Genomic DNA, 27,232 nt, shown 5'->3' on the forward strand with positions numbered 1-27,232 from the left:
ACTGTCGTTGGAGGTTTTGGTGTTGCAAGTGGTTTAATTTTATCTGCTTTGATTTTGGATTTCATTCCTTCCTTCATTAATTCTGGATGTATTTTATTCATTTGTTTTAAATATGCTGTATATAAAGGTTTGATATACTTTCCCGCTTCGAGTTTATGTTGAAGGATGAATTCCAAAAGTTGATCTTCATTTAAAAGTCGGGCTGAATATGGTTTAACTAATGAATCATAAATTAAAGCTTGTGCATCATTTATGGTCTGAAGGACCTGGGTGTTTTGCGGCTCAGGATTATATAATTTATATAATTCATCAATATCTTCTTCTGTTAATACTTTATTTTTGAAATCTTTCAACTGTTTAAGTTGTGATTTAGTTTTTCCCTTTGAATATTCATTATTTTTAATTTTGTCTTTAATTTCAGAAATTATTCTATCATGATATTTCAAAATTTCATTTTTATAATATGGATAATAATAATCCCTATCATCACTTGTTATATCTTCATTATATTTTTGGAGATATGATTTTAATTCATAATAACTAAGAAATTTTTGATTAAATACTAAATCATCAATTAAATTTTTTAAATCTACGTTATCCATTTATATAAAAATAAAATAAATGTTTAAGGGTGCCCACCTCTTTGTCTCTTCTGTGGCATTTCATTAAATAAATGGCATACAACATCCATTTTCACAACATACAGCCTTAGTGTGTGCTCCTGTTAATGCAGTCTTACCGATTGTTAAGCGAGTCATTGACCCATTTTTAAGTTGTAAATTAATATTTTGACCATCAAATATCACTTTATCATTTATTATATCCAAATAATTTTTAGGTGTTAATTGTTTATTTTGTCGTAAACTAACACCTTTCATTTTTTGTGCAATCTTTTTAAAATCACCTCCATCAATTGAACCGTTGAATGATGTATAACACTTGGGGCATAAAGCAACCATGTTATCACCTTGTTTCTCAATTGCTAAACCCAATAACTTCTTCTCATGTGCTTTTTCTTCAGCTTTATTCTTTAATTTAGGTTTAAATTTCTCATCAAAACAAAGAAATCAAAAGGTGCGAATTTGAAAATGTTTTTATCATAAAATTGTTTATCGGTTACAATTGCTTGAAATGCTTGAGTGTTAGGAAGATTTGGATCGCCAGCGATTGCCCAATAAGATGAATCAGTATCACCTTCAATGAAATGAAAACGATTAACATCCATGCATTTATACATAAAATCATAAATGAAAACCAAATACCAGTATTTAGCATTATCTAAAGTGAAGAATGCCTCTTGTAAACATGTTTCACATCTATAAAATCTATCTTTAAGCATCACTTGATATGTATCCTCTCCTATTTCTCTTATGTTTTTAAACTTATTTGACATACATGCAACGCGTGCCTTCTGTGCATTCATTATTTTAGTCTTTGCGTAATTTTGTGTATTCATTGCATCGTAACCATATGATCCATTAAGTGAAATCTTGCAAAATAAACTTTTTCCTTTATTTCCTTCTAATTCAGCCTTTTGTCTTTCGTTCATAAATTCATTCGCAAATTCATTAAAACAAGTGTTTTTAGTAAATGTTAAAATTGATTGAATATCATCGATGATAAAATGAAATCTGTCGATTAGATACCAAAGATAATAAGAAGAAAATGGTTGATATTGGTTGTGTGTTGATGCTAACTGAGTTAATTTTCTCTGTTTCTGGTCAACTGGTAGATTGTTTGATTTCATGCAATTATACATAAAACTGCCAATTGTTTTTTCATCTGTGATAATATCTAAGTTTCTTATTATCGGTAAAAAGTTTATGTAATCATTAATGTATTTTTCATCAATGTGACCTTTTACTTCAGCCACGAATAAAGTATTTTTCTTTCTAATAATTCCCAGTGCTTTTGCTTTCTTTGTTGCTGTATCACAAATGATAACACCATTCAATCTTCCCGGCATATACATTTTATGGTCAGTATATTGAATGAAATCATGAGGATTAGATGAAAATGATGAAGGATATAATGAATTAAAATCAACACCAACGAAATGAGTCATAATGTTGGTGGTGTCCTCATTTGATACAGTTTTAGTTTCTGGACTATATGAAAGTTTATTAATGTGCGTGATTCCTTTAAGATTTACTCTATGTTGAACATTTGATAGACCACCAGTAATTCCATTACGGAGAATGTGATAAGCTTCAACTGAATCTAAAGTCATTGGTAAATTATTTTTTAATGCATAATTTCTTAAATTGATTCTTAAACGTTGAACATCTTCATCTTTATTTGATTTTACGACATTGCAATAACAACACATTAACTGACAATTTTCTTTGGTATGTGGTTTTTCATTATCGATTCTATCCAATGTTGGTTTATTTGCATATGTAAACGCTTTACCACACATTTTACATTTAGATGAAAGGATTAAATCGTGATAGTATTGAAAATCATCCATTGAAACATTATTTTTAGTATCCCTTTCTGCTTTTTCATCTTGTTTCTTATATGATTCAATTTTATATTTCCAATACTTTTTCGTTAATTCAAAACTTGATTCTATCTCTTCCTCAGGATATTTTTCATTAGGATTAAAGTCTTTATATGCTAAAGCGTAACGAATCATTGAAGCATTCGATGATAAAGAAAGATTATGAAGCATGTCAATTTTATAAACAAATGTTTCTTCAATAATTTTATCAATTGGGTCAATCATAATTTCAACATCTTTATTGCAATAATGAATAAAATATTCTAATCTATTCTTAAAGTTTTTAGCATCATTGAGATATATTTGATAATCACTATCTGATATAGTTTCTTGGGTTAATGCTGAATAAAATGAATCTTGAGTGAATGGTTCCACTTTATATAATTCTTCTTCATAATTCTCCCATGTGATAAATTGATAAGGGAAAAAGGATTTAACACGTGATTTATTGTTTCCGAAATCTTGAGTGAATTGGTCTAATGTCCCACCCGCTATATAATTTCTGATGTCAATAAATCTTAATTCATATGGAACGTTTGTTTTCTTTACAATGATTTGCTTAAATTGTGAAGATGAACCCAGCACTGATTTTATTTTCCATTTTGCAGTGTTTAAATCACGAAGAATTAAATTTAAATCAAACTTTCCCGAATTAAAACCTATGATATTCATTTTATTGAATTCCTCATCTAGAAGTTCTTTAAATGCTTCCTTCTGTTTTTCATTTAATGTATGGGACAAAGTCCCCGCCGTTTGGTCCGTTTGCGACTTCATTAATTATTCATATTGTTCAATATTTGATTTAGCAACTAATGAACAGGTTGAAAATAAAAACTCAATCCAATCAGAAATAAAAGAATCACTCGAAGTTAAGCAAAAATTCCTCGTATATGTTTTATCATTTAATTTAACCGTTGATGATACCATGAATGGTTTTAAGTAAGCGTTCAAAGTTGCACATTCAGAAAGTTGAAGTTCTTCTTTAGTCTCTAATGTTTCGAAGTCAAAAGTAATATAATATCTTGTCGGTTGATAATATTCCTGCAAATTGTGAGCTAATAACCACTGATATATCTTCTGTTTCGTAATATGTGGTGCATATGGTTGCTGTGTCTTTTGCAATTGAACGTCTTGAATTAATCTTCCATTATTTTCTTTACATTTCTCACAATGCTTTAAAAATCTTCTTTGGTTTTTCCTTTCTGGATCATCACGGATAGAATAAACTTCTTCTTTACAATATGGACAAACTTTATAGCCGGTGAGTGCTTCAACGTCTGTTATTCTGTCAGCGTGAAGTTTTCCACATGGACTCTGTGTTAATAAAATATTTACTGTTTCAAATTCTGGATCTATCATTATTGATTCCACTAATGGAAAGTCTACCTTATTTATATCCACGTCTTCTGGTTGAGGATCACAATAATAGAAATCAATATTAACATTTAACATTCTCGCTAATCTCTCACTTTCTGATGAAATGTCAAACCCTTCATATGAATCTATTGCTTCATTTAAATAGCTTCTACGAGTTTTAGGATTAACACCATCAGGAATGTTATAGAAGCGTTTAAATAACCTTCTACCTTCTGCTCTAATTTGATTATCATTCATTTTAGCGGTTCCGTTTTTGTTCATTTATGTAAGAATAAAAATAAAGTTTATTCTTTAAAGCCCATAAAATGAATTAAGAACACATAAATTTTTATCATCCGCGACGTGACGAATACATTTTAATTTACTCAAGAATGTGTACCCTGATACATTAAATCTAATTCCTGTCTTATTTAATTTCACAACTTTGAAAAGGAATGTATGAATAGCTATAAAATGATGAGAAGATGTTTTATGGGTTGCTTCCATTTTTTCTGAAATAAATGAATAAATATAATGTTTATAAGTTTTCATATCTTTTATGTTCTTAATAACGAATGGTATAGACCTTTCCACTTCATCTTCCTTCGGTGCTGTTCTTTCATATGAAACATTATTAGTATCTTCAATAATGAAACCACAATCACACAAAATTTTATAGGTTCCAATGGTTTCTTTTGATATTTTATCTAATAAATCAAAAACTTTATCAACACCCGTGCATTTATTTAAATAATAATTTGTGTAAATATCATGATCTTCTTTCTTAATCGTATTAGTTGCATATGTTACATTTTTCAGTGCTTTTTTGAATTTTTCAGAATCAAGAGGAGGTGAAAGTAATATACATGGATAATTTCCATCGTCAATAAACTGAAGCTTATGTTTATGAATAAATTTTGTGCCTTCTTCTGAAAGTGTTTCGTCAATATCACCATCTAATAAATTTTTAGTAGATTCCAAAAAGTAATTTTTATATCTTTCCTCATGTGATTTTTGAACTTCTGATTCTGAAGCTGGGATATTCATTAAACCCTCTACTTCATTCTCAGCATTTCTCAATTCACTAATTCTTTCATCTATTTCATTTCTTAATTGTTCCAATTTCTCAATCTCATCGTTATAATATTCATCTTGTTTAATTTTTTCTTCAAAATATTCAGGAGGTGTTTCAAGGCTCTCTGAGCCCAGGTCCTCTGGACCATAAAGAGGAATATTCTCCTGTTTTTCAACTTTTTTGGGATATAAATATCTCATTATAGCCTTTTTAGTAATTGGTCCGTTATATTTAAATTCATTCAACAATCTGGAAAACTCTTTCACATTCTGCATATATGTTGGATAAGAACCGTCTCCAAAATTTTCTAAAATATTTTCTAATTCTGAATTAGTGAACTTTAAAGATTTCAATGAATTAGTTGTTATACTCATTTATTATAAAATAAAAAATAAAATAAATTATTTTAAAGTTTATTTTTAAAAAAAATTTTATTTTTTATTTCATTATGTATGGGCTGAGTGTAAATGTCTTACAATTTTGAAAATTTTTTAAATCTTGATTTATTCAAAAACGTAAGAATCAAAACCGTAAGAATCATACATTTTTTACTTCATATGTTAAAAAAAATGATACAAAATCGTTCAATATTGTATGAATTCTTACGTTTACAAAAAAAGTCACACAACCCGTCAACATATACTACTTTCAATTGGAAAAAAGTAATAAAAGAAATATGCATCAGAAATGAACCAAGTTTAGTTGGTGTCTAAATATTTGCTAGCATTGATTTTAACAACTGAGTTATAATATCGAAGCTGATGCGCGAGAATTTCAGATATTTAATGATTCACCATCCAGTTTCCATTCTTTGTATAAAAATAGGAGATTAAAATTTTCATTAATACTCCTAGTAATTTAAAAATAATAAAAATTCTTTTGATTTTTCAACATAATGGAAAAAAATATTAAAAATAATCGAACAAATTAGTAAACAAGACATTTATTTCACAATATTTCTCAATATTTATAACGCTTACTGCGAGAATTCTAGTCAATGTATTTCATTCTTGGGAATAAAATAAATAAATTTGGTATTTTAATAGTTTGAAGCAACTACATTTAAAGAGGTTGCACAGGCGTTTTGCAGACAAGAAATAATAATCGCATGGGATTTGTAAATTTTAATTATATGAAATTGATTTAGACAATCGCGGTTAACAATAGAACAGTCTGCAAACAAATAGTATGGAAATCATTAACAATATGCAAAATCTAGAATGGATTGATGTTTATTGTAAATTTTATTCAATTACGGTAAATTTTGGAATTTTACGTGCTAAAATATATTGCAATCTAGGATTTGTAGTATTTGATACTAAAATAACGAATATTTTTGCTTGTTTTCTCGCATAATTTTAATATGATTGTAAAAAATTATGAGTTACGATCCTGAAAATCAATAATTTAACACCTCTCGACGAACCCTTTTAAATGGACACAAGTCAATTTTTTTGAGTTTTCGAGGGTATTTTACCAAGGCTGAAAATGAAAAATCGGGAGGATTACGTCCTCTCAATTTAGGTCGGTCAACCCTTAATGAAATGAATTGTAGTATCAAATTATGATTTACCATTAATCATTGAAACACGACTATCTTATTGAGATTCTTTAAGGGTCCACTGTAAAAATTGAAAGTCTCTCAAAATTGAGAGGCGATTTGCAAATAATCGTTATCGTCTTTTTTCGAAAATCCACTTTTCCTAGTGTTCTGATTAATATTTTGTGAATGGAATAATGAAGTATATGTTTTTGTAAGATGGTAATATATTCTATCACTTCAAATCGGATAAAAATTGCAAAATCGGCGAGTTTTATAAGAACATGATTTTTTCGACTTTTTTCGCTTTTGGATGCGTGTTTTGAAAAATAGATATTTTCGAATTTTGATTTTATCTTAAGTATAAGTTTTATATTAGGAATTTTTTTGACCTATTTCCAATCATTAATTCCGATGTTTTTTTAGGAATTTATTTGAGAAGAAATTAGGAATTTCGCTTTTATGCTATTACAAACTAATATTATGATGCATGTAGTTTATATTCATTGAGGCCAGTGCCGGGATATCTTGCATTAAAAAAAAATTCAAAGAATTGACAATTAGATAGCACAAATTTAATTCTCTAGACAAAGTATTATTGCTTATATATTCAAAACATTATCCTTAGTTTTGATATGTTGGCCAAAAATTTTCGTGTTATTTTTTGTGTTTAAGCATAAATTATGTATTTACTTATGAAGGATAAGCATTTTATTCATTGTCATAAATATGCACCATAACAAATTGATAAAATTTTAAAAAATTGTGTATTTTAGCGGGTATTATTTTGGCCAATGCCCGTTGTTACAAGATTTAATATTGACCATATCAATAGCAGACTCAATGTAAAAATTTAGATATTTTTTTTTTTCATTATTCAAACTTTGATAAAGTTTAGTATAATGAATGATTTTGTTTCGTGTATGATACAGAAATGAAAAGCTTAATTAATATCATTTTGCATTTTTTAAAGGATGTTAGAGTACATCTACATTAAAAAATCAGATTTGAACTGCGATACTGCATCAAATTGATGCATATCTGATAAGGATCTCAAAAGAGTAAAGTTAGTTTTTTTGAGTTAAAACACCATCTCGAGCAATATTTTTGGGACGACGATAGGCCTTATTTGGCCTTACAGTGGACCCTTAATTCAATTCAAAATTGAAAAAATGATAATAGTTACGAAAAAAAGGAAATTTATTATCCAAAAACCAAATTAAATGCAAGTGATTTTATTTTCATTAAATATTTTCGACGAAATTATATTTGGTAAATAATATTGTTTTTATTATCACCTCATGCAGTATTCATTATTCCCATGAATGCTTTTTCAAATAACAACATGAAAACGTAAAAACATAAAACCCATTATTGCCAATTTTTTTTTCTCATCATTCTTCTTAGACAAAATCCTTTGACACTTACAACTGTTAGCATGTTGTAGTTTCAAGCAGATGGTATTGTAACAGAATAAATCTCTTGAATAATAATGATATAGATTTGTTGATAAATTGCGAAACATCTTCTAATTCATTCATAAATTTGAATGTTATAAAAAATCTGAATAGAGTCAAGATTTCATTTGTCAATGAGGCTGAATAACCCAAAATGTTAAATTTGTTTATGAATGAAATTGTTGTTATTACGAATCATATTTTCAAAAAATCTGCATTAAAAAGCCGAATAGTTATTGCCAATCATAGGATGAATACAATACAATGTTTGACTTGACTTTTAATATTAAGAATGAAAATAGACAGGAATGACAGTATATTGGCAAATTCGAGTAGGGAAACCACTGAAAAAGTATTACAATCAAATAGACTTTCCATTATAGATAAATACTAATTTATTCTGGGATATCCCTCAATATTGAAAGATCATATTGAATCTAGACAAATTACAGTTGTAATTCACTATTTTCTCATTTGCTCGCCATCGATCAGAAGGCAGATTTACATTATTTGAGTCTGAGGAATGAGAAATTACAATGCTGATAAATTCTGCTGATCAAATTGTATCAATGTTATGGAAGAATACAAACTATATTCCTTAGAAAAATTAGTATTAATTGAACAGATATTATGAAATTTGTAATTCATGAAATAAATCTATCTTAAATAACTAATTAAAAATTCATATAATGATCATGAGCTTATAAGGTAGTCCATAGAATGGACATGAGTATAGATCCAAGGTGATGTGATTTTTGCATCCCTGGGATGGACGATACACCCAAAGTGTCACCTTTTTGGGATAACATGAATTTTAAATATCATGAGAGTTCTGCAAACCATATGCACAATATCTATTCAGCCTGACTTCTTGTATATATGAGTTAGACTTCTTAAATATTGTGCTTGGGGCGATATAAGCATTTCCGAGATTACCATCGTGCTCTATAGTATGCTACTTCTCCCTGGTTCTAGCTCAGTTCCAAGGATATTGGCGTTCAAGGATTTGGCAAGGTCCTTCCGAAGTCTCTCATTCGATGAGAGATTTCGGAAGAATCTTGCCTTAAAGTACTCCAACTCTTGTTCTTTTGTTCCTAAATAGTGAGAAAAGTTATTTGACTACTTAAGGTAGAGATTATCCGAGGTCCCTCATTTGATGAGAGGCCTCGGATAATCTCTGCCTTAAAATTGTACACTTGTAGTCCATGAGAGTGTAAGTATACATTGATAGGACAGCTTTCTTCTGAAGTCTTAGATTTGATGAGAACCTCAGAAGAAAACTGTCCTATTTTATAGTAAAAGGAGTTTCAGGAGCTCCAAAGCTCCCTTTCGTAAGGATTAGGAGCTTTGTAGCTCCTGGTTCGTAGACGTGTTTCGCATCTTTCATCAGAAGAGGCCCAAATGGTAAATAGCCTCTGCTGATGAGCTTCAGGAGCTCCAAGGCTCCCCCTCGTAACGATTAGGAGCTTTGTAGCTCCTGAAGGTAAGGTAGGATTGCTCTGATCTCTAATCAGTAGATGCCATGCCTCATTATGAACTCTACTGACAAGAGATCAAGAGCTCCAAGGACTCCCTTTTTAGTTAGTGGCGTTCTCACCATTTAGTAGGATTGCTGATCCTACTAATGAAGTGATCACTTAGTATACGTTTTGAATAAATTGAATTTTTTTTTAGAATTTAGTATTTTTTATAGACATCACATGTATATTATAAATACATAAATATATTCTTTAATTCAAAAAATTCAATTCGGTTTTAGGATGGGTATCCCAGCCCCAAGTATTCAATTTTATTCAATTTTTTAAGAATTTTGGGTTGGGATGCCCAGACCAAAACAAGCTTTATATTTTGATGTGTAGATACGTATGTGTGCATCATTGTTGTGTTATATATTATGTTTTTAAAGAAAAAAAATCTGATTCAAAAAAAATTATCACTAATTAGTTGATAATATAAAGAAAAATAGATAAATTGTATGTTTTGAGAGTATTTATCCACATTCACTCATATGAATTCATTAAATAGTGTCTTTTTACTCCCAAATTTATTTTGAATTATTGAAATCAAAGAAAAAAATCAGAAAAATTTCTCGAAATTTTTATTTTCAAAAAAAATTTGGATTTTATATTGAAAACTGACACTGGGAGGACGATAGGGCTGGGATTGGAGATACCCCGCTCACTTGGGAAAAATACGGATCTATAGACATGAGATCAAACAATAATCCATAGAATGAACATGAGATCAAACAATAATCAATGTAATGAACATGACCCTATAAGATAGTCCATAGAATGTATATGAGATCAATCAATAAGCCATATAATGAACACAAGTTAATAAGATAATCCATAGAATGAACATGAGTTTATAAGATAGCTGATAGAATGAACACGAGTTTATAAGTTAGCTGATAGAATGGATATGAGATCAAAAAATAATCCATATAATAAACATGAGTTTGTTTCTGATATAAACTCCTGAAGAAATGCAAAAGATTTGGAATGTGATATAAATATAAACAAACAAATAATATTTATTAATATAAACAATAGATATATATATTTCATTGCTGAATTTTCTTCAAAACATCAATGAAATGAATTGAAGCTTCGAGGATATTTTCATCTTCGCTATTTATTCCATCAAATATCTTGTCAGAATATTCAACAATAAGTGCTGACATTGTTTCGTTGTCTTTGAAATTTTCCATCATTTCTGTGAACGCAAAAATACATTTTGCACCTATTTCTGGATCATCCATGAACTCTCCAAATATTCTGCAAACTTTTTCTTCAAAATTATTTTGGTATGGAAATCTATTCACTAAAAATTGAGCAATTTCGTGCTTGCATCGAATATTTAGCTTATCATACATAATGAGTATTGTTTCATAGAACTTGGAACATCCTTCTAATGGAAATTGGTCGTAAAAGTGGTTGAAGATTTCAATTCCAGATTTAATTGCTTTTGAAATATTTTCTTCGTCGAGTTCGAAGCAATTATTTATTATGGTTGATATTACAAGTGAGTATTCAGGTGGAATTTCATCAAAAAGACTTAATAATAAAAAAAATTCTTTTGCTGCTGAAGAATCAGATATTTCTGATATATTATTAATATATGCATTGATATCTTTCATTATTCGCTCTTTAATGACTAATAAATCATCATTTTCGTATGAAGATAATAATTGTCCGAAAACAGTGAATGCGGACTTGACATTGGATGAATAATCGCTAACTATACATAGAGAAGCTAACTCTATTAGATCAAATACATGCTCTCCTTGAACTGTTGCAAGATTAACCAACATTGAACCAAAATACAGCAATGTTGAGAGTAACTTCATGGAATTAATGATCCCATTGGATAAAAGATATGGTATAATTTCTTTATTGATGGTGCAAAGTGAAGATAAAACGCCCAATGTGATATCACATAAATCTTCGTTTGAAGCTTTGAGATTTTGAAGTAATATATCGATGACCTCGCTTTGCTGGAGAAAAGAAAGGCTTTCGTTCTTATAATTTATTGCATTGCAAAGGATTTTTAGAATTTGGATTTTATACTTATCTTTTTTTGTATTTAGGAAAAAATTCCATAGTTCTGCGAGAGAATATGTTGTACAAAAATGTTGAACATCATCTAAATCAGAATAGTCAAAAAAATTACATAAATCATTAAGAATATCAGGTAAATTTCCTTTATTTTCTGTAATAAACTGATTCCATTCTGTAGATATATAGTTTCCTTGTATATGTACCCCTGTTTCATATCCCCAGCTGTTATCTGACCTCACAAATTTCTTCGCGCTATTTTTCATTGAACAAAAAAATTTTTATTCAAGGGGGAGTAACTTAAAATTTTGGTCGTGAAATTAAATAATTCCATTGGATAGTGTAAACACAAACAAATTATTCATGAAATAGTAAAGACTCAAAATAAAACTTCAGAAAAAATTAAATATCTTTTTGCTATCTAAGATCGGTTAAGGTAAATGCATGAGGTAACCGAATGCATTTCAGTCAAGTATTATAACCTAGACCTGTAATCTTTTGATAGCAAAACGATTTCGTATGAATAAAAAAAATCGATCTAATTCATCAAAAAGATGGAAAGTAAGATATATCGTGTATTTACTTTACACTTCACGAAGCATTTTAATCATACTTCTTGAAGCCGAGGAGTTCAGCGCGCTCGCGGAAGCACCTACGGCAGATGTTAAGACGGTACTGACGGATGACACCGCGGCGCTTGCCACAGATACGGCAGGAGCGCTCGACGGAGCCCTTTGCATTATCACGGGGGTGCTTTGGAACGAAGTCGACTGGCATTGCTAAAAAGGAAGGTCAAAGACCAAACCGTAGCATCCCCTCAATTTCTTATTTCTTCAAACCATTTGCTATTTTCACGTTTTGGCTGGTAAAACAATCAAGCTATAAGATATATCAACAAAATATTAAGAAATGTTTCAACAATCTCAACGATAAAAGATAATTTTTTTGATTGTTTTACCAAATCTAACAAATACTAGTCAATATCAATTATAAACAAATTTTAATGAATAAATTTAATAATTAGGATGTAAAATTCTGATCATCAAAATAAATTTTTTATTTTCTGGAATAATGAATGAAATATTGCTGGTTTGCATTCATTTGATAGTTCCTAGTTCCAAATAGTACTACCTAGTATTCATTTTTTATTTGGGATATCTTTTTCTTCAATATCGCGAATGGATAAACATAGAAGAAGTCCTGCTTTAGGCAGTTTTAGGGTGGACTCTATCGAATTATCATCAATTCTCCAGATATCCATATTGCTAATTTCAATTTTAATTTATTTTTGCTTTATTTACCCAAATAGTAATATTTCTAAACTAACGAAATCCTTTTCAGATCAAGTTACAACTGATTCCAACGGATTTATTTATAATGCTATGCTTAATTTTCCTAATTTAAATTATCGAGTTCAAAAAATCTTTATATCAGCAGTTTTTTATCGAAAAACTACAGAATTCTACAGCGGTTTACTAAATATATCAACCTGCGTCAATGTTCTAAAAAATAATTATACAATAGATTCTTTACAAGAAAAAAATTTCGAAAAACTAATTTATTTCGAAAGCAGTCGAAAGAAATCAAGAACTATTGAAATAGGTAATATTACAGCACTTGGTTATGAACAATTCCGTTTCCATATCTCAATTAATAGTCGTTTTCAAGGTGCAGAGTCCATTAAGTTCATATATAGCTATACTGTTGACCATTATGTATCAGGAATCAATTACATTTTATTTGTATTCACTTCTTTAATTTTGATTTCACTCAAACAATATATTAACTCTTTCACCATTACAGCAAACCTTCGACAATCATGTTATTGCATGATATTTGGAGTTATTGCATTGATTTCAAGTTTTCCAATTCATTATATTATAAAATCAGAAGAATTCATAAAAATATTTCTCACAATTGCATCAACTCTTCTTATATCCTACTCTCGAGCCTTTACAACACTGAATATCATTCAATTTTTGAAAATGTCAGAACAACAATTTAAAAACATTGAATTGGCAGCTCAAATTGCTTACATAGCCAATTTTATCACACCTCTGTTTTATGTATATAATCCAGCGAACTTTTATTCATTTGCATTTTTAATAATTTCACTCGGAGTTGAATTAGTTTTATTTGCATATTGTGTATCCCAAGGATTTGTATCAAAGTCAAAGCAGTTCAACAGAATTATTATCTTTTGTTTATTGCAAACTGCAAATTATTTTTTGGTTTTACCATTAATTATTTCAAGGACATTCACCCAAGAATTGATCAATAACAGAGTATATACATATTCATATTCAATCATAGCTTTGCTTCTTCTATTTTGTTTTCTTCCTGGCCAATTAACTTCTCACAGTTCAACAACAAATAAAATGCCTCAGATCATAGAAATTGACACCATAGAATCAACAGATGACCTTGCCGATGTACCTTTGGACTAATTCAAAAAGAATAATAAAAAGATTGTTTATTTTTTGTATCTTATATACTGTAAAAATGATTTCTATCATATTTGCCAACAATTTCCCTTCCTTTTTCCCAAAAATTTAAAAATTATTACATTTGAGTCATTTAGCCTAAAAATTGTAAATATTCATTCTCTACATCAATACAAGCACATTTTCAAATTAGTTTCTATTCAAACGAAAATAAATATAATACTTTCTATTTAATACATGATTAATAACATACTTTACATGATAAAAAATAACAAAACAAATATAATTTTACCAGTGACCTTCTTCAATAGCATATTTTGCATGATCAATCGCCATGAATGCCCTTTCATGGACTAGTGGTCCTTTTTTCATACCATGATGCTGCATTTCATCAATTCTTATACTAACTAACCACATATGTAGGACTTCAGCAACACCATACATTGGTAAATCATGCAAATCTCAAAGAACCATAACAACGCCCATATTTCTTCTCATATACATCATATTAGTTAAACTGGAGCCTGCAGGACTTAAAAATATCTTTAAGCTTGCATATTCTTTTACGCCTTCTGTGAGATTTGTATATTCTCCAAGTTGTTTAACAGGAATAGTGGAATTATATCTTTCTTTGCATGCTTCTACAAATTTGGGGAATTCTAGAATGTGTCTTGACTTACTTTCTAATCGATTATATAAACCTAAATATTCTGATTTAATTTTATCCAATTGAAAGTCTTTTCTGAATTTTTCTGCAACATTCTGAAGTCCGCCTATCAAAGCTCCATGAATTGATTGCTGAGAGATTACAGTATAGAAATTATTTGCGAAAATAAAGCTCTGTCCGGGACAAATTATGTTTTCCATCGGTATATCAAAATGTATCAGCATTTCATGATATACTTTTGAGCTGCTCAATAATAAAAATTTTGATCTTTTTCGAATTTCAACAGGAACATATTCAACAAGTGATAATACATCAAGAACAAAGTGGGCAAACACGTTAGTCCAATCATTTCCTATACAGATGACTTCGTTAAATTTGTGACTAACTGGACCATTTTTTGTATTAAATCTAGGAACAGTAGAACTACCTGGAAAAATTGCATTATATCCTTTTGTCCAACCACCAGCAGGGTTTACATAAACGTTATTGAAGTGATAGAATGTGCAGTTTGTTATTTGTAATGATGTGTGGTCAAAATATACAAACATTTTAATATCATTTCCAACTAAATTTTGAATATACTTTTGATCAGATTTATGATTACCTTGAATTATATATTTCTTATAGAATACTGCATCAGCAATGTTGAAATCTTCATTTCCTGTTATGTTTATATAGGTTTTAATTTGAATTTCCTTAAACTTATACATAAATTTAAAATCGAAATTGAAATTTCTGAGAATTAAGGAAATTATTATAAGAAATGCAAGAACAATAGTGTAGTTTTGGAATTTTCTGGGATTTGGGCGTCTAGATTCAACCCGAGTTCCTTCAAACATACCTGATTGAACTTTGCAAATATAATTTTTGACATCTTTATAAATTTACTAAGAGTAAACAAGATCTTTTAACTATAGAAAGAATAGAATTTACTTTGAGAAGACATGATTGCTCTCTCACAATGAATTCAAATACAAAGTTAATAAATAGCACCTAACATGTTCATACAAATCATATCCAAGATACTCGAGAAAAGTCTAAAGAAGTTGAACATCCAAAGTTACCTAAACTCATTCTTCTGATTAGTTGAAGCACTATTTGAACCAAAATCAGTGGAAATTATAATGAAATAGAATAGTTACATTAAAAAAGAGCTAAACACTGAAATGTAAGTCATCGTAGTTTTTGTCTTTTCTGACAGGTAAAGATCGACGATAAAAATAAAAAAAATCTCCACATGTTTGTTCCTGTGGCCAGTAACCTGTGTCGCATCGTTGAATCAGATGATGAAAGTGATTCTGGTGAAGAGACAACTGTTATTTATCAATCTTCAAGTACCTTTGCTTCACAAGTATTTACTCCAACAAATATTCGCGATAATTCTCCTAGTCAACTACATAAAATAGCTAAAGCACCTATTAGAAGGTCTCAATCAGCGTTTATTGTTCCCTTGACTGTTGTATTAGATTTAGATAACACTTTAATCTGCAGTTCAAAGGAACCCAGCTCCTCTTTTGATTTTAATATTGCTGTACCAGACGGAAATGGTGATATTGAAACGGTCTACGTTACAAAACGACCTCGTTTAGATGGTTTTCTAACTAAATTGTGCCAAATTTCTACACCATATCTCTTTTCATCAGGAGATAAGGTTTATGTTGACCAAGTCATGTCATTTATTGATCCTTTGGGTCAAATTTTTAGCAAAGTTTTTTACAGAGAATCTTGCAAATTGGCGACCCCTGGAGTGTACATCAAGGATCTGTCAGTGGTCGGCACATATTTGCCTCGTACTTGTTTGGTTGATGACCAACCAGAATCTTTCGGAGAACAAACCGAAAATGGCGTTAAGATTACACAATTCAATGGTGATCCACATGATCGTGAGCTCGATACTTTACTTACAATCCTTGAAAAGCTCAGAACATTCGATGATGTTCGACCAATTCTTAGAAGAGTTAATCATAAGTAACTTTATATTTTGTTTTTGTTTAAATGTTTATGTTTTAAGAGCTTTTTTTCACGTTTCATTAGAAATCCCTAAAATTGAACTTGTAAATTTGTAATTGATAATAAAGAATAACATTTTGTATAACATGTACTAATAAATGATTGATTTCCATTCATTTATGTTCAATGTTGAAAAACTTTTATTTGATTCTTATGCTGGAGATTCAACAGAAACGGTTAAATCTGCGGAAGAAGGCCTCAAATCACTAGGATCTTCTTCAGAAGTGTGCAAATTATTCATTGATACTGCAATTAACCAAGAAAATGATATTAATTTACGATTAGCATCTATTTTGCAACTTCATCGATTAACAAACCAAAATTGGAATACAGATATGCCAAATGAATCCAAAATACTCCTTCTTAACTCTTTTTCAACTTTAATTTTGTCTTTTGAAGAGTACCAAAACAATATTTTTGATTTTATTAAGGACTATATCAAACTATCAATGCTAGATAATGCATTTGATTATGTATACGAATACTTTTCTGGTTTATTTGAAACAAATTTGCTTTCATATCTGTATTTTGCTAAATCAATTGCTTCCATTTACAATTATAATGGATTCCAGCCAAACCAGTCAATTAAACAAGACATTATTACAAGAATTTTATCAATTATTGAAGAAAACACTGATTTTACTCAAATCAGGTTGTGTTTGCAAACAGTACGATATATTTTTATGAATAATGTTGCATTTGAGATTGATTTAGGACCATTAATTACAAAATTAAATGAAATTTTTAGTGATTATTCAAAAATTCCAACGAAAACGCTTTCGTCAGCAATTTCCACGTTTTGCTATTTGTTTCATGAAATCGATATCGAAGTTTCCTGCTTATTATCCAAAGAAATTTTACCAATTTTAGGAAATTCTCAAATTCCAAATAATATTCAAGCAAAACTAGGCCTCTTTATTAACAGTATAGTAATAAATCCTGCAACCTATGAATCATTAGTTGTTCCAAATTTTAATTTCATTTTTGAAAATATTATTCGAATTTATTTCATGCCAATGGATGCTGATATGCAAGATTTTGAATTAAATCCTATTTCATTCATCTCAAGCTACAAAGATATTGCTTTTGCGTATGATTCTTCAAAATCATATTTATTTATGACTTTTCAACAAGCAGGACGTGATAACAATCAATTTCCTATTATAGTATTCAATTTCATCAAAGAAATGATATCAAAAGATATAAATGAACGAGAATTATTTGGATTAATTTATTTTTTCTCTTCGATTGCGAGATATTTAACTGATAATGAATCAGAAGTATTTGAACTCCTCAGTATATTGCTTGGTGTTGATAATCCGCTCATAACTGTTGGAAATTGTATTTTAATTTCGCAAATGAATTTTGATTCTTTTCCAGAAGAGATTTATGACATTTTATTTGAATATTTATTTAATGATATTGTCTTAATAAGGTATTATGCAATTGATGCACTCTCAGAAATCATTTCTTCGAATGTTGATGAAGATTTACAAAATTCTCTTGAAGAGAAGTATTCAGAGAACGCAGAAGACATAATTAATGAACTAATGAATACAGTAGATGTGCTTAATGATCAAAGTTTAATGATTTCTTGTGAAAAAATAATTTCATTTTTCAAATCATATGTTAATTCAAATTCTAGCTCAATATGTTCAAGATTGTTCATTTTATATATGAATGCGTCAACAGACGAAGAGTCTTTCGTTGATTGCACCTCGATTTTATCAACAATAACATATTTTTTGAAAACCAATGCAGATTCTATTGTTGAAGAGCTTTCCCAATTAATATTTGAATCTCTTGAGCATATAAATTGCAATAATATTAATTCTTTACTGATATTAATTTCAAATATTATCTATTATATGCCAAATGAAGTAAAAGTAGGCATACAATATATAGAACAATTGATATTAGCTGTTGACACATACAAAACTTCATTTGAAGCATTATCTATACTTTTATTTAATTTAATTCTGAAAAACAAAAGTTGGGCGATAGAAAACAAAAGTTCTCTATATGAATTAGCTCTGAAATACATTCAAAGCTATTCATCAGACTTTTTAACAGAAGATTTATCTCATTCTTTGAGAATTCTTTCCGCAATTCTCAAAATTGATGAAGAAATAGATGTTTCACAATTTAATGATATTGTTAATACGGAACAGCTTGGATTAATGATACAAGCTCGCTTGGAAGGAGCACAATCTTTTATTTCAATAATGATTGTGAAAACATCAGGAAAATTCCTTGAAAACTTTGAAATTTTGGAAATATTTGATAGTATTGTAACATATTTTAACCAAAACTTAATCAAAGGTCTAATGAACTCTGTTACATGTTATTTTGATGCTGATCAAATGAATGAATTTCAGGAAGCTTTAGATCAAATATATGAAGATGAAACTGTTTCTGGAGTCCTTGAACAGCCAATTATTTCTTTGTTTTGAATATAAAAACTACTGTTTATTTTTGAATTTTTGCACATTTTTCAGGAAATTGAGCTCAACTCTCTGGAAACAATATACTTATATAGGATTAATGTGGCCAATTCATAGAACTATTTGGTGTTGTCCTGCAAACTCATATGTCTATTTCTCCTGTGCGTATTTTATATTATGAGTGCAACTTACGCCAACATCCAATTTTTCTCAATTATTTTAGATCAATTTGGTGTTTCGAAAGAAAATATTAAAGACGAAATGATACTATTAGTTTATTTTACAATGAAATAATCTTCATAGGTTAGTTATTTAGTGTCATGTGGGCGTAATAGTATACTTAAAGTAGAAATATATTCGATATAAATTGATGTATTTATTCTAAAACCTCTCTGATTTGTTGGAAGCTTTGTGGATGATGGCAAACAGGGCATTCTTTAGGAGCTTCTTTTCCTTTGAAGATATATCCACAATTTCTGCACTTCCATTCAACTTCCTTTTCGCGTTTCCAGAATGTTCCATTTTCAACTTGTTTGGCAAGTATTGCTAATCTAACACCATGCTGATGTTCAACTTCAGCAATAAGCTTAAATGTGTTTGCAATATCAAGAAAACCTTCCTTTTCAGCAACAGCTGCCATGTATGGATATATTTTAAGTCCTCCATTATCTTCTGCAACAGCAGCATCTTTGAGGTTCTCCAATGTTGATTTATTTTGTCTTGTTTCGATTGGAAACTGAACATTGACAATTGGATCTGATTCCTTAAGCATCTTTAAGAAAATTTTACCATGCTCTCTTTCATTATCTGCTGTCTCTTGGAAATAATCTGCAATTTGCTCGAAACCTTCTTTTCTGGCTTTTTTAGCATATGATGAGTAACGAACATAAGTAATGTATTCTCCTGCGTATGCAGCTGCGATATTCTTCTCAGTCTGGCTTCCCTTGAATGGAATTGACATTATCTTCCACGAAAAATGAACTAAAAAAATTGAGAGCGAAATTTTCATAAATGAAAAGCATACTCTATTGTATCTAGATCTAGAATCATAAGCGATCATGATGTTTTTGTCAATTTTTTTCCCCATTCAAATACGATCGTATTCAAGTATTCAAAATTTCTGAGTGATTATCTTTTCAATTCCTTTTGAATTTGAAGTTTTCGTTATTCAAATTATTGATTTAGATTCTTATAGTTCACCATTTTTGTCCTTATAACGCCAGTTGTTAATATTGGAAAATTCAAATTGCGAAAATATAAAATAAAAATCATTTTTCAAAATTGTAAATTGAAATCATCTGCAAGATTTTTAACATATTTATGGCATTATCAATTTTTTGCATTATGGGCCACACTTTTGAGCGTACCCATAATTCCTAAATCATTTAATCTATTCCATATATTGCATTTTTGTTCATACTTGCAATCCTAGCTCCAAAAAACAAAAATTCATTTTAAATATTCTTGCATACTTGCAATTTCATCAAATTCAATAAATGTTTGGGATCATTGAAGAGAGTTTTGAACTACTAAGAAAATTAAATATTTAAATTTTAAACCTAAATCAAAATATTTATTCTAAAACTTCTCTGATTTGTTGGAAGCTTTGTGGATGATGGCAAACAGGGCATTCTTTAGGAGCTTCTTTTCCTTTGAAGATATATCCACAATTTCTGCACTTCCATTCAACTTCCTTTTCGCGTTTCCAGAATGTTCCATTTTCAACTTGTTTGGCAAGTGTTGCTAATCTAACACCATGCTCATGTTCAACTTCAGCAATAAGCTTAAATGTGTTTGCAATTTCAACAAAACCTTCTTTTTCTGCAATTGCGGCCATATAAGGATATACTTTGAGGCCTGTATTTTCTTCTCCAGCAGCAGAGATCTTAAGGTTCTCTAATGTTGATTTAATTTGACATGTCTCGATTGGGAACGGAACATTAATCACAGGATCTGAATCCGTAAGCATCTTTAAAAAGATGTTGCCATGCTCTCTTTCGTTTTCTCCTGTCTCTAAGAAATAGTCTGCATTCTGTTCAAAACCTTCTTTTCTGGCTTTCTTTGCGCAAGACTGATAGCGAACATATGCAACGTATTCACCAACATATGCTGCTGCAACATTCTTCTCAGTTTGGCTTCCTTTGAATGGAATGGACATGAGCTTTCACGAAAAATGAACTAAAAATAATTCAGAGACGAATTTTTCAAACACTTGAATTCAATGAATGAGAAAATCCATAGTACTGATGAATCTAGTTGTAATATTTTAAACGATAGTGATTTTGTCAATTGCCCTAATTCAAAATGATCGAAACTATATAATTCAAAATTTCTGAGTGATTATCATTTCAAACACCATTGAATATTATGAATATTTAGATCAAGATATCATCCAACACCTTATTCGCGAATACACTATTGTGGCTTAAAAAAAATAAAAGTGCCTCAGTAATCAATTGAGTCAAGCCGTCATTTCTCCACAATTAAATTCCCATACTGATTAGAATTTTGTTAGAAACTGTTTTTAGATCTCTCAATTCATATCAAATTCTTACAAGCACACTCGATGAGTATTTGTGTTTCATTAATATATATATATATTAAAAATTTTTAAAAATCATTTTCAAAGTACCTGACATCCAAATCTTTATTTCTATCCAACTTTAAAAGAGTAGAAACATTCTCTGACTGATGATAAATTGCTTTGCACAATCAAATTACATGTTTTTTAATTTTTGAAATGATAATCCATCGATGGAGAATTTGTTTCTATTAAATCATGATTGAGATCAGAAGACTAAAAGCCAAAATAAAGATATAAACTTTCATACAATCTGCATGTGGAATGAAGGTTCTATGAAAATCCGGAAACAAAAATTATGCCAGCATTCTCCCTGCTTGACGTGTAACGTGTGTAAACTTTTGGCTGTCAAGAAATCACATTGTCAAAAAAGTCATCATCATTTCATATCATAGCATGATATTTCTTGTGGAAACTTAATTTTTGCAGCTTGTTGAATGTAATAACTATGTTGAAAATGTATAATGAAGATACAGTTGGGAGATGGAAGAAGTATTCAATTTTTGAATGATATTCAAATTATTATTAAAATTTTATTTGTAATGGAAATTTATTTATTCATTAGTTGGGCTGATTATTTTTGTTTATTTCGCTTCACAAAACCGTTTTTAACGATGGAGAAAACATTTTTGCTTGGGAGGGTCTTCCATTGGTATGGAATACTAATTCATTTGCAAAATACAAACTTGAGGTCCCAGAAACAGATCGGATCTTCCCCTCTGAATGATTGGCCGCAGAAAATTCAAAACATTGTGAATATTTCCAAAATGATTTTTTTAATAGTAACACATGTTAGTCGAATTGAATGATGAAGTGTTTCTAATTGCTACTTCAGAAATAGAAAGATCTATTCCATTAGTCTGCTTTTTATTGTATTTTTTGTACAAAAATATGTTTCATTATGAATGAAAGAGTGAAACACATAAGATTAATGAATGTCATGCTTACAATAGAACCAGCACTTAAAATAATAAGTTAGTAGTATATGTTGACGGGTTGTGTGACTTTTTTTGTAAACGTAAGAATTCATACAATATTGAACGATTTTGTATCATTTTTTTTAACATATGAAGTAAAAAATGTATGATTCTTACGGTTTTTATTCTTACATTTTTGAATAAATCAAGATTTAAAAAATTGACTTCTTACGTAAAATTAAAACTAAGTTACATTTATTTTTTTATTTTTTATTTAATGATAAATGAGTATAACAACTAATTCATTGAAATCTTTAAAGTTCACTAATTCAGAATTAGAAAATATTTTAGAAAATTTTGGAGACGGTTCTTATCCAACATATATGCAGAATGTGAAAGAGTTTTCCAGATTGTTGAATGAATTTAAATATAACGGACCAATTACTAAAAAGGCTATAATGAGATATTTATATCCCAAAAAAGTTGAAAAACAGGAGAATATTCCTCTTTATGGTCCAGAGGACCTGGGCTCAGAGAGCCTTGAAACACCTCCTGAATATTTTGAAGAAAAAATTAAAGATGATGAATATTATAACGATGAGATTGAGAAATTGGAACAATTAAGAAATGAAATAGATGAAAGAATTAGTGAATTGAGAAATGCTGAGAATGAAGTAGAGGGTTTAATGAATATCCCAGCTTCAGAATCAGAAGTTCAAAAATCACATGAGGAAAGATATAAAAATTACTTTTTGGAATCTACTAAAAATTTATTAGATGGTGATATTGACGAAACACTTTCAGAAGAAGGCATAAAATTTATTCATAAACATAAGTTACAATTTATTGACGATGGAGATTATCCATGTATATTACTTTCACCTCCTCTTGATTCCGAAAAATTCAAAAAAGCACTGAAAAATGTAACATATGCAACAAATACGATTAAGAAAGAAGACCATGATATTTACACAAATTATTATTTAAATAAATGTACAGGTGTTGATAAAGTTTTTGATTTGTTAGATAAAATATCAAAAGAAACAATTGGTACATATAAAATTTTATGCGATTGTGGTTTCATTATTGAAGATACCAATAATGTTTCATATGAAAGAACAGCACCGAAGGAAGACGAAGTTGAAAGGTCTATACCATTCGTTATTAAGAACATAAAAGATATGAAAACGTATAAGCATTATATTTATTCATTTATTTCAGAAAAAATGGAAGCAACCCATAAAACATCATCTCATCATTTTATAGCTATTCATACATTCCTTTTCAAAGTTGTGAAATTAAATAAGACAGGAATTAGATTTAATGTATCAGAGTACGCATTCTTGAGTAAATTAAAATGTATTCGTCACGTCGCAGATGATAAAAATTTATGTGTTCTTAATTCATTTTATGGACTTTAGCCCTGGACTCTCTGAGTCTCGGACTTTAAAAAAAATAAACTTTATTTTTATTTATTTTTTAATTTTTATTCTTACATAAATGAACAAAAACGGAACAGCTAAAATGAATGATAATCAAATAAGAGCCGAAGGTAGAAGGTTATTTAAACGCTTCTATAACATTCCTGATGGTGTTAATCCTAAAACTCGTAGAAGTTATTTAAATGAAGCCATAGATGCATATGAAGGATTTGACATTTCATCAGAAAGTGAGAGGTTAGCAAGAATGTTAAACGTTAATATTGATTTTTATTATTGTGACCCTCAACCAGAAGACGTAGACATTAACAAGGTAGACTTTCCATTAGTGGAATCAATAATGATAGATCCAGAATTTGAAACAGTAAATATTTTATTAACACAGAGTCCATGTGGAAAACTTCACGCTGACAGAATTACAGACGTTGAAGCACTCACAGGATATAAAGTTTGCCCCTTTTGCAAAGAAGAAGTATATTCTATCCGTGATGATCCAGAAAGGAAAAACCAAAGAAGATTTTTAAAACATTGTGAGAAATGTAAAGAAAATAATGGAAGATTAATTCAAGACGTTCAATTGCAAAACACACAACAACCATATGCACCACATATCACGAAACAGAAGATATATCAATGGCTATTAGCACATAATTTGCAGGAATATTATAAACCAACAAGATATTATATTACTTTTGACTTCGAAACATTAGAGACTAAAGAAGAACTTCAACTTTCTGAATGTGCAACTTTGAACGCTTACTTAAAACCATTTATGGTATCATCAACTGTCAAAATAAAGCCGCAAAGCGGCGAGGTCGTAGACCGTGATAAAACATTTACGAGGAATTTTTGCTTAACATCAAGTGATTCGTTCATCTCTGATTGGAGTTAGTATACAAGTCTCGTGTACAGAGGCACTGCGTTCCTCCGTACGCAATACTTGTGAATTTGACACTTTACAAAACCGTTAACGTATATTTTACAACATGAACGCAAAAACCAACTTAACCTTAAATATTTATAAAGCCGCCAACCACTTCACCTCACTACTGTAAAAAATAAACGTTCTCACTTACAAAAGTATTGCAACTCTTCCCATTGCTGTGCTTCACACAATAGTTCATATTCTTCAGTATCGCTGCTGTCGCTCCAATCGTCAGAGTCAAAGTCACTGTCAAAATAAATGTTAGTAAGTTTTGACAAAGCTAATGAAACACGCTTACCGTTTGTATCGTATGCTTGTATAAACTTTCCATTCTTCATTCCTTCATAAACGCTCAAACTAACTTTACCCTTTCTCCCTCGTATCTGATAGAATGTATTTTCACGAGGAACGAAGAACAAATTCTTGAACTCATGACCGTTGTAGTTTGTTATCTCAATAGTTTTCGTCATTTATATAAAAATAAACTTAAAAATTAATGATATCACCACCCTCACACGAATGAAAACATAGCACAAAAATAGATTTAGGTGAAGTGGTGAGATCTCACCTGTTTTTTTCACCCTGTTGAATTCATTGCTTTATTCCTCACTGTCGTCTGCTTTCTCCAACTCTTCTAACTTCTTCTTAAGTTCAGCAATGTTGTCCTCATGAAGTTTAATCTTTCTCAACTGAACTCTACCATCCTTCATAGTATGAATGTAAAAACCTTCTGGAATAATTCCTGATTTAATGTATTCTACCAAAAACTTTTGTTTCATTGCTTCAGTGACTTTAGTCGTCATTTCAATCAAATAAAAATTTTAATATTAAATAAAAATAACGTTATTTTTTCAGTAAGGAAACGCAGGAGTTTTACGATTTATTTGTGGTGTAGGTTCTGGTTTAAATGTTGGAGTCGGTTTTGGAGTTGACTTTTGAACAGGAGTTTGTAATTCCATAGGTTCAGGAGTCATTGAAGGTGTTGTTTGTGAAGGCGTTGGTTTTGGCGATGGTGTCGGAGTTTGTTTAACTTCAGCTACTTCAGTATTATTTACAACATTTGCTTTATTTCTTTTCAACATCATTACTGCTCCTGCTGTAGCTAGCAAACCTAGTGGGAGACCATATTTTATATAAGGACTTGACCAAATGCTATTTTTGACAGGAGCTGGTGGAACACCTAACCTTGGTGAGACTGCTCTTTGCCATTGTGCAGCTCGTAAGAAATATTCAATAGGTGCTCCATAATCGTTTGGTAAAGTTTGTTTCATAGATGGTGAAGGTTCACGAGAGCTTGATGAAGAACTCATTTATAAGCTTTAAAAATAAACGTTCATCCTTTATTCCTCACTGTCGTCCGTAGCTAAGTTATAGTCATCTAATCTTATTATGGGGATGCCATTAGCACGCACCTGAATGGCAAAGCAACAATCCCTCATAAATCCAATAAGTGGCTTTGGTACGTTTTCAGTTGCTAGTTCAATAGGTCCTTTAACAGACAATTTGTATGTTATTGAAGCAGTAGATGTTTGACCTTGCTGGAAGCAAAAGTCCACTTCTGTTGGAAAACCACATAAGAAATGTGTGTTGTCATAGCTATCCCATTTATGTTCCACACTACCATCATCCACCAATGAGAGATATAAAAATTGCTCACATTTGCTCACATTTTGGCACTTTTTTGTACGTTTGTCAAAAAATTGTGAGGAAGATCTCACAAAAATAGTCAAAATGTGAGCAAATTTTGAGAAGTGCTCACATTTTGACATACGATTATTTTCATACGTTTTTTTGATGAATTCTAATAAAACTTCATTACCACTTTCAGAACGAAGCGTAACTTTTCAGCACGTAACGCTCTATCATGTGTAGTGACATATTATTCAAAAAAACTCAGATTGCTTATCTTATAATAACAATTTCATTAGAAAAAATGCACGATTTCACGCTAAAACTTTGAAGCAATTCTTAAATTCGGATAAAAAATCGATATGTATTACACTTTAAACTTCAAAAAATGGTTCAAAATTTAGACTTAGTTTATCGTAACAATATAGCAGATTTTAAGCCGAACAAGTAGGAGTAATAGAAATAGCTCTTGAAAATAATTACAATTAGTAATATGTAAGTCAAAGTTCGAGTATTCTAATAAATAAACGTTCCGGATTTTCTTTACTACAAGAATCAATACTTAATATATAGAAGCAACAGTAAAAACTTATTAGAGATTCAAAAAGAAAGTTGACTAAAGAGAATCTTTTTATATAAGTAATTTTATTTTTTTGAAATACGAGATCGAATAAACATGTATTTT

General features: G+C 29.8%; 14 protein-coding genes across 14 annotated transcripts, besides 5 other annotated features; 3 read left to right on the forward strand and 11 right to left on the reverse strand.

Moving 5' to 3' along the window:
• Positions 1-5,376: part of a mobile genetic element that runs on past the window's edge.
• On the reverse strand, positions 1,060-2,230 carry TVAGG3_0482620 (DNA/RNA polymerases family; the record flags this gene model as incomplete). Its single annotated transcript, XM_051235903.1, has 1 exon — positions 1,060-2,230. A coding segment is annotated over one exon (1,171 nt), but the record flags the coding sequence as incomplete, so codon positions are not given.
• TVAGG3_0482630 (uncharacterized protein) lies at positions 3,281-4,141 on the reverse strand (the record flags this gene model as incomplete). The annotated part of the gene is made up of 1 exon (XM_051235904.1): positions 3,281-4,141. The coding sequence occupies one exon, from the start codon at positions 4,139-4,141 to the stop codon at positions 3,281-3,283; it is 861 nt and encodes a 286-aa protein (XP_051093728.1).
• TVAGG3_0482640 (uncharacterized protein) lies at positions 4,172-5,308 on the reverse strand (the record flags this gene model as incomplete). Its single annotated transcript, XM_051235905.1, has 1 exon — positions 4,172-5,308. The coding sequence occupies one exon, from the start codon at positions 5,306-5,308 to the stop codon at positions 4,172-4,174; it is 1,137 nt and encodes a 378-aa protein (XP_051093729.1).
• A 1,173-nt stretch (positions 5,377-6,549) lies between the features above and the next one.
• Positions 6,550-7,621: a mobile genetic element.
• A 1,611-nt stretch (positions 7,622-9,232) lies between these two features.
• Positions 9,233-9,414: a mobile genetic element.
• Positions 9,415-10,497: 1,083 nt separating this feature from the next.
• TVAGG3_0482670 (armadillo (ARM) repeat-containing protein family) lies at positions 10,498-11,766 on the reverse strand (the record flags this gene model as incomplete). Its single annotated transcript, XM_001303682.1, has 1 exon — positions 10,498-11,757. The coding sequence occupies one exon, from the start codon at positions 11,755-11,757 to the stop codon at positions 10,498-10,500; it is 1,260 nt and encodes a 419-aa protein (XP_001303683.1).
• Positions 11,767-11,919: 153 nt separating this feature from the next.
• Positions 11,920-12,275, reverse strand: TVAGG3_0482680 (30s ribosomal protein S14; the record flags this gene model as incomplete). Its single annotated transcript, XM_001303683.2, has 1 exon — positions 12,095-12,268. The coding sequence occupies one exon, from the start codon at positions 12,266-12,268 to the stop codon at positions 12,095-12,097; it is 174 nt and encodes a 57-aa protein (XP_001303684.1).
• Positions 12,276-14,229: 1,954 nt separating this feature from the next.
• Positions 14,230-15,312, reverse strand: TVAGG3_0482690 (glycosyltransferase family; the record flags this gene model as incomplete). Its single annotated transcript, XM_001303684.1, has 1 exon — positions 14,398-15,312. One exon carries the CDS (start codon positions 15,310-15,312, stop codon positions 14,398-14,400), a length of 915 nt encoding a protein of 304 aa, XP_001303685.1.
• Positions 15,313-15,689: 377 nt separating this feature from the next.
• Positions 15,690-16,673, forward strand: TVAGG3_0482700 (phosphoprotein phosphatase protein; the record flags this gene model as incomplete). Its single annotated transcript, XM_001303685.1, has 1 exon — positions 15,840-16,574. One exon carries the CDS (start codon positions 15,840-15,842, stop codon positions 16,572-16,574), a length of 735 nt encoding a protein of 244 aa, XP_001303686.1.
• Positions 16,674-16,731: 58 nt separating this feature from the next.
• Positions 16,732-19,067, forward strand: TVAGG3_0482710 (importin-7, 8, 11 family; the record flags this gene model as incomplete). The annotated part of the gene is made up of 1 exon (XM_001303686.1): positions 16,732-19,065. The coding sequence occupies one exon, from the start codon at positions 16,732-16,734 to the stop codon at positions 19,063-19,065; it is 2,334 nt and encodes a 777-aa protein (XP_001303687.1).
• A 365-nt stretch (positions 19,068-19,432) lies between these two features.
• On the reverse strand, positions 19,433-20,017 carry TVAGG3_0482720 (rubrerythrin family; the record flags this gene model as incomplete). Its single annotated transcript, XM_001303687.1, has 1 exon — positions 19,433-20,017. The coding sequence occupies one exon, from the start codon at positions 20,015-20,017 to the stop codon at positions 19,433-19,435; it is 585 nt and encodes a 194-aa protein (XP_001303688.1).
• Positions 20,018-20,629: 612 nt separating this feature from the next.
• TVAGG3_0482730 (rubrerythrin family) lies at positions 20,630-21,214 on the reverse strand (the record flags this gene model as incomplete). Its single annotated transcript, XM_001303688.1, has 1 exon — positions 20,630-21,214. The coding sequence occupies one exon, from the start codon at positions 21,212-21,214 to the stop codon at positions 20,630-20,632; it is 585 nt and encodes a 194-aa protein (XP_001303689.1).
• A 1,624-nt stretch (positions 21,215-22,838) lies between these two features.
• On the forward strand, positions 22,839-23,975 carry TVAGG3_0482740 (uncharacterized protein; the record flags this gene model as incomplete). The annotated part of the gene is made up of 1 exon (XM_051235906.1): positions 22,839-23,975. One exon carries the CDS (start codon positions 22,839-22,841, stop codon positions 23,973-23,975), a length of 1,137 nt encoding a protein of 378 aa, XP_051093730.1.
• A 904-nt stretch (positions 23,976-24,879) lies between these two features.
• Positions 24,880-27,232: part of a mobile genetic element that runs on past the window's edge.
• On the reverse strand, positions 25,062-25,388 carry TVAGG3_0482760 (uncharacterized protein; the record flags this gene model as incomplete). Its single annotated transcript, XM_001303689.1, has 1 exon — positions 25,062-25,388. The coding sequence occupies one exon, from the start codon at positions 25,386-25,388 to the stop codon at positions 25,062-25,064; it is 327 nt and encodes a 108-aa protein (XP_001303690.1).
• Positions 25,518-25,721, reverse strand: TVAGG3_0482770 (uncharacterized protein; the record flags this gene model as incomplete). Its single annotated transcript, XM_001303690.1, has 1 exon — positions 25,518-25,721. The coding sequence occupies one exon, from the start codon at positions 25,719-25,721 to the stop codon at positions 25,518-25,520; it is 204 nt and encodes a 67-aa protein (XP_001303691.1).
• TVAGG3_0482780 (uncharacterized protein) lies at positions 25,770-26,228 on the reverse strand (the record flags this gene model as incomplete). Its single annotated transcript, XM_001303691.1, has 1 exon — positions 25,770-26,228. The coding sequence occupies one exon, from the start codon at positions 26,226-26,228 to the stop codon at positions 25,770-25,772; it is 459 nt and encodes a 152-aa protein (XP_001303692.1).
• Positions 26,556-27,232: part of a mobile genetic element that runs on past the window's edge.

The sequence above is a fragment of the Trichomonas vaginalis genome, chromosome II (genome assembly GCF_026262505.1).
Source record: "Trichomonas vaginalis G3 chromosome II, whole genome shotgun sequence".
Classification (NCBI taxonomy): domain Eukaryota; phylum Parabasalia; order Trichomonadida; family Trichomonadidae; genus Trichomonas; species Trichomonas vaginalis.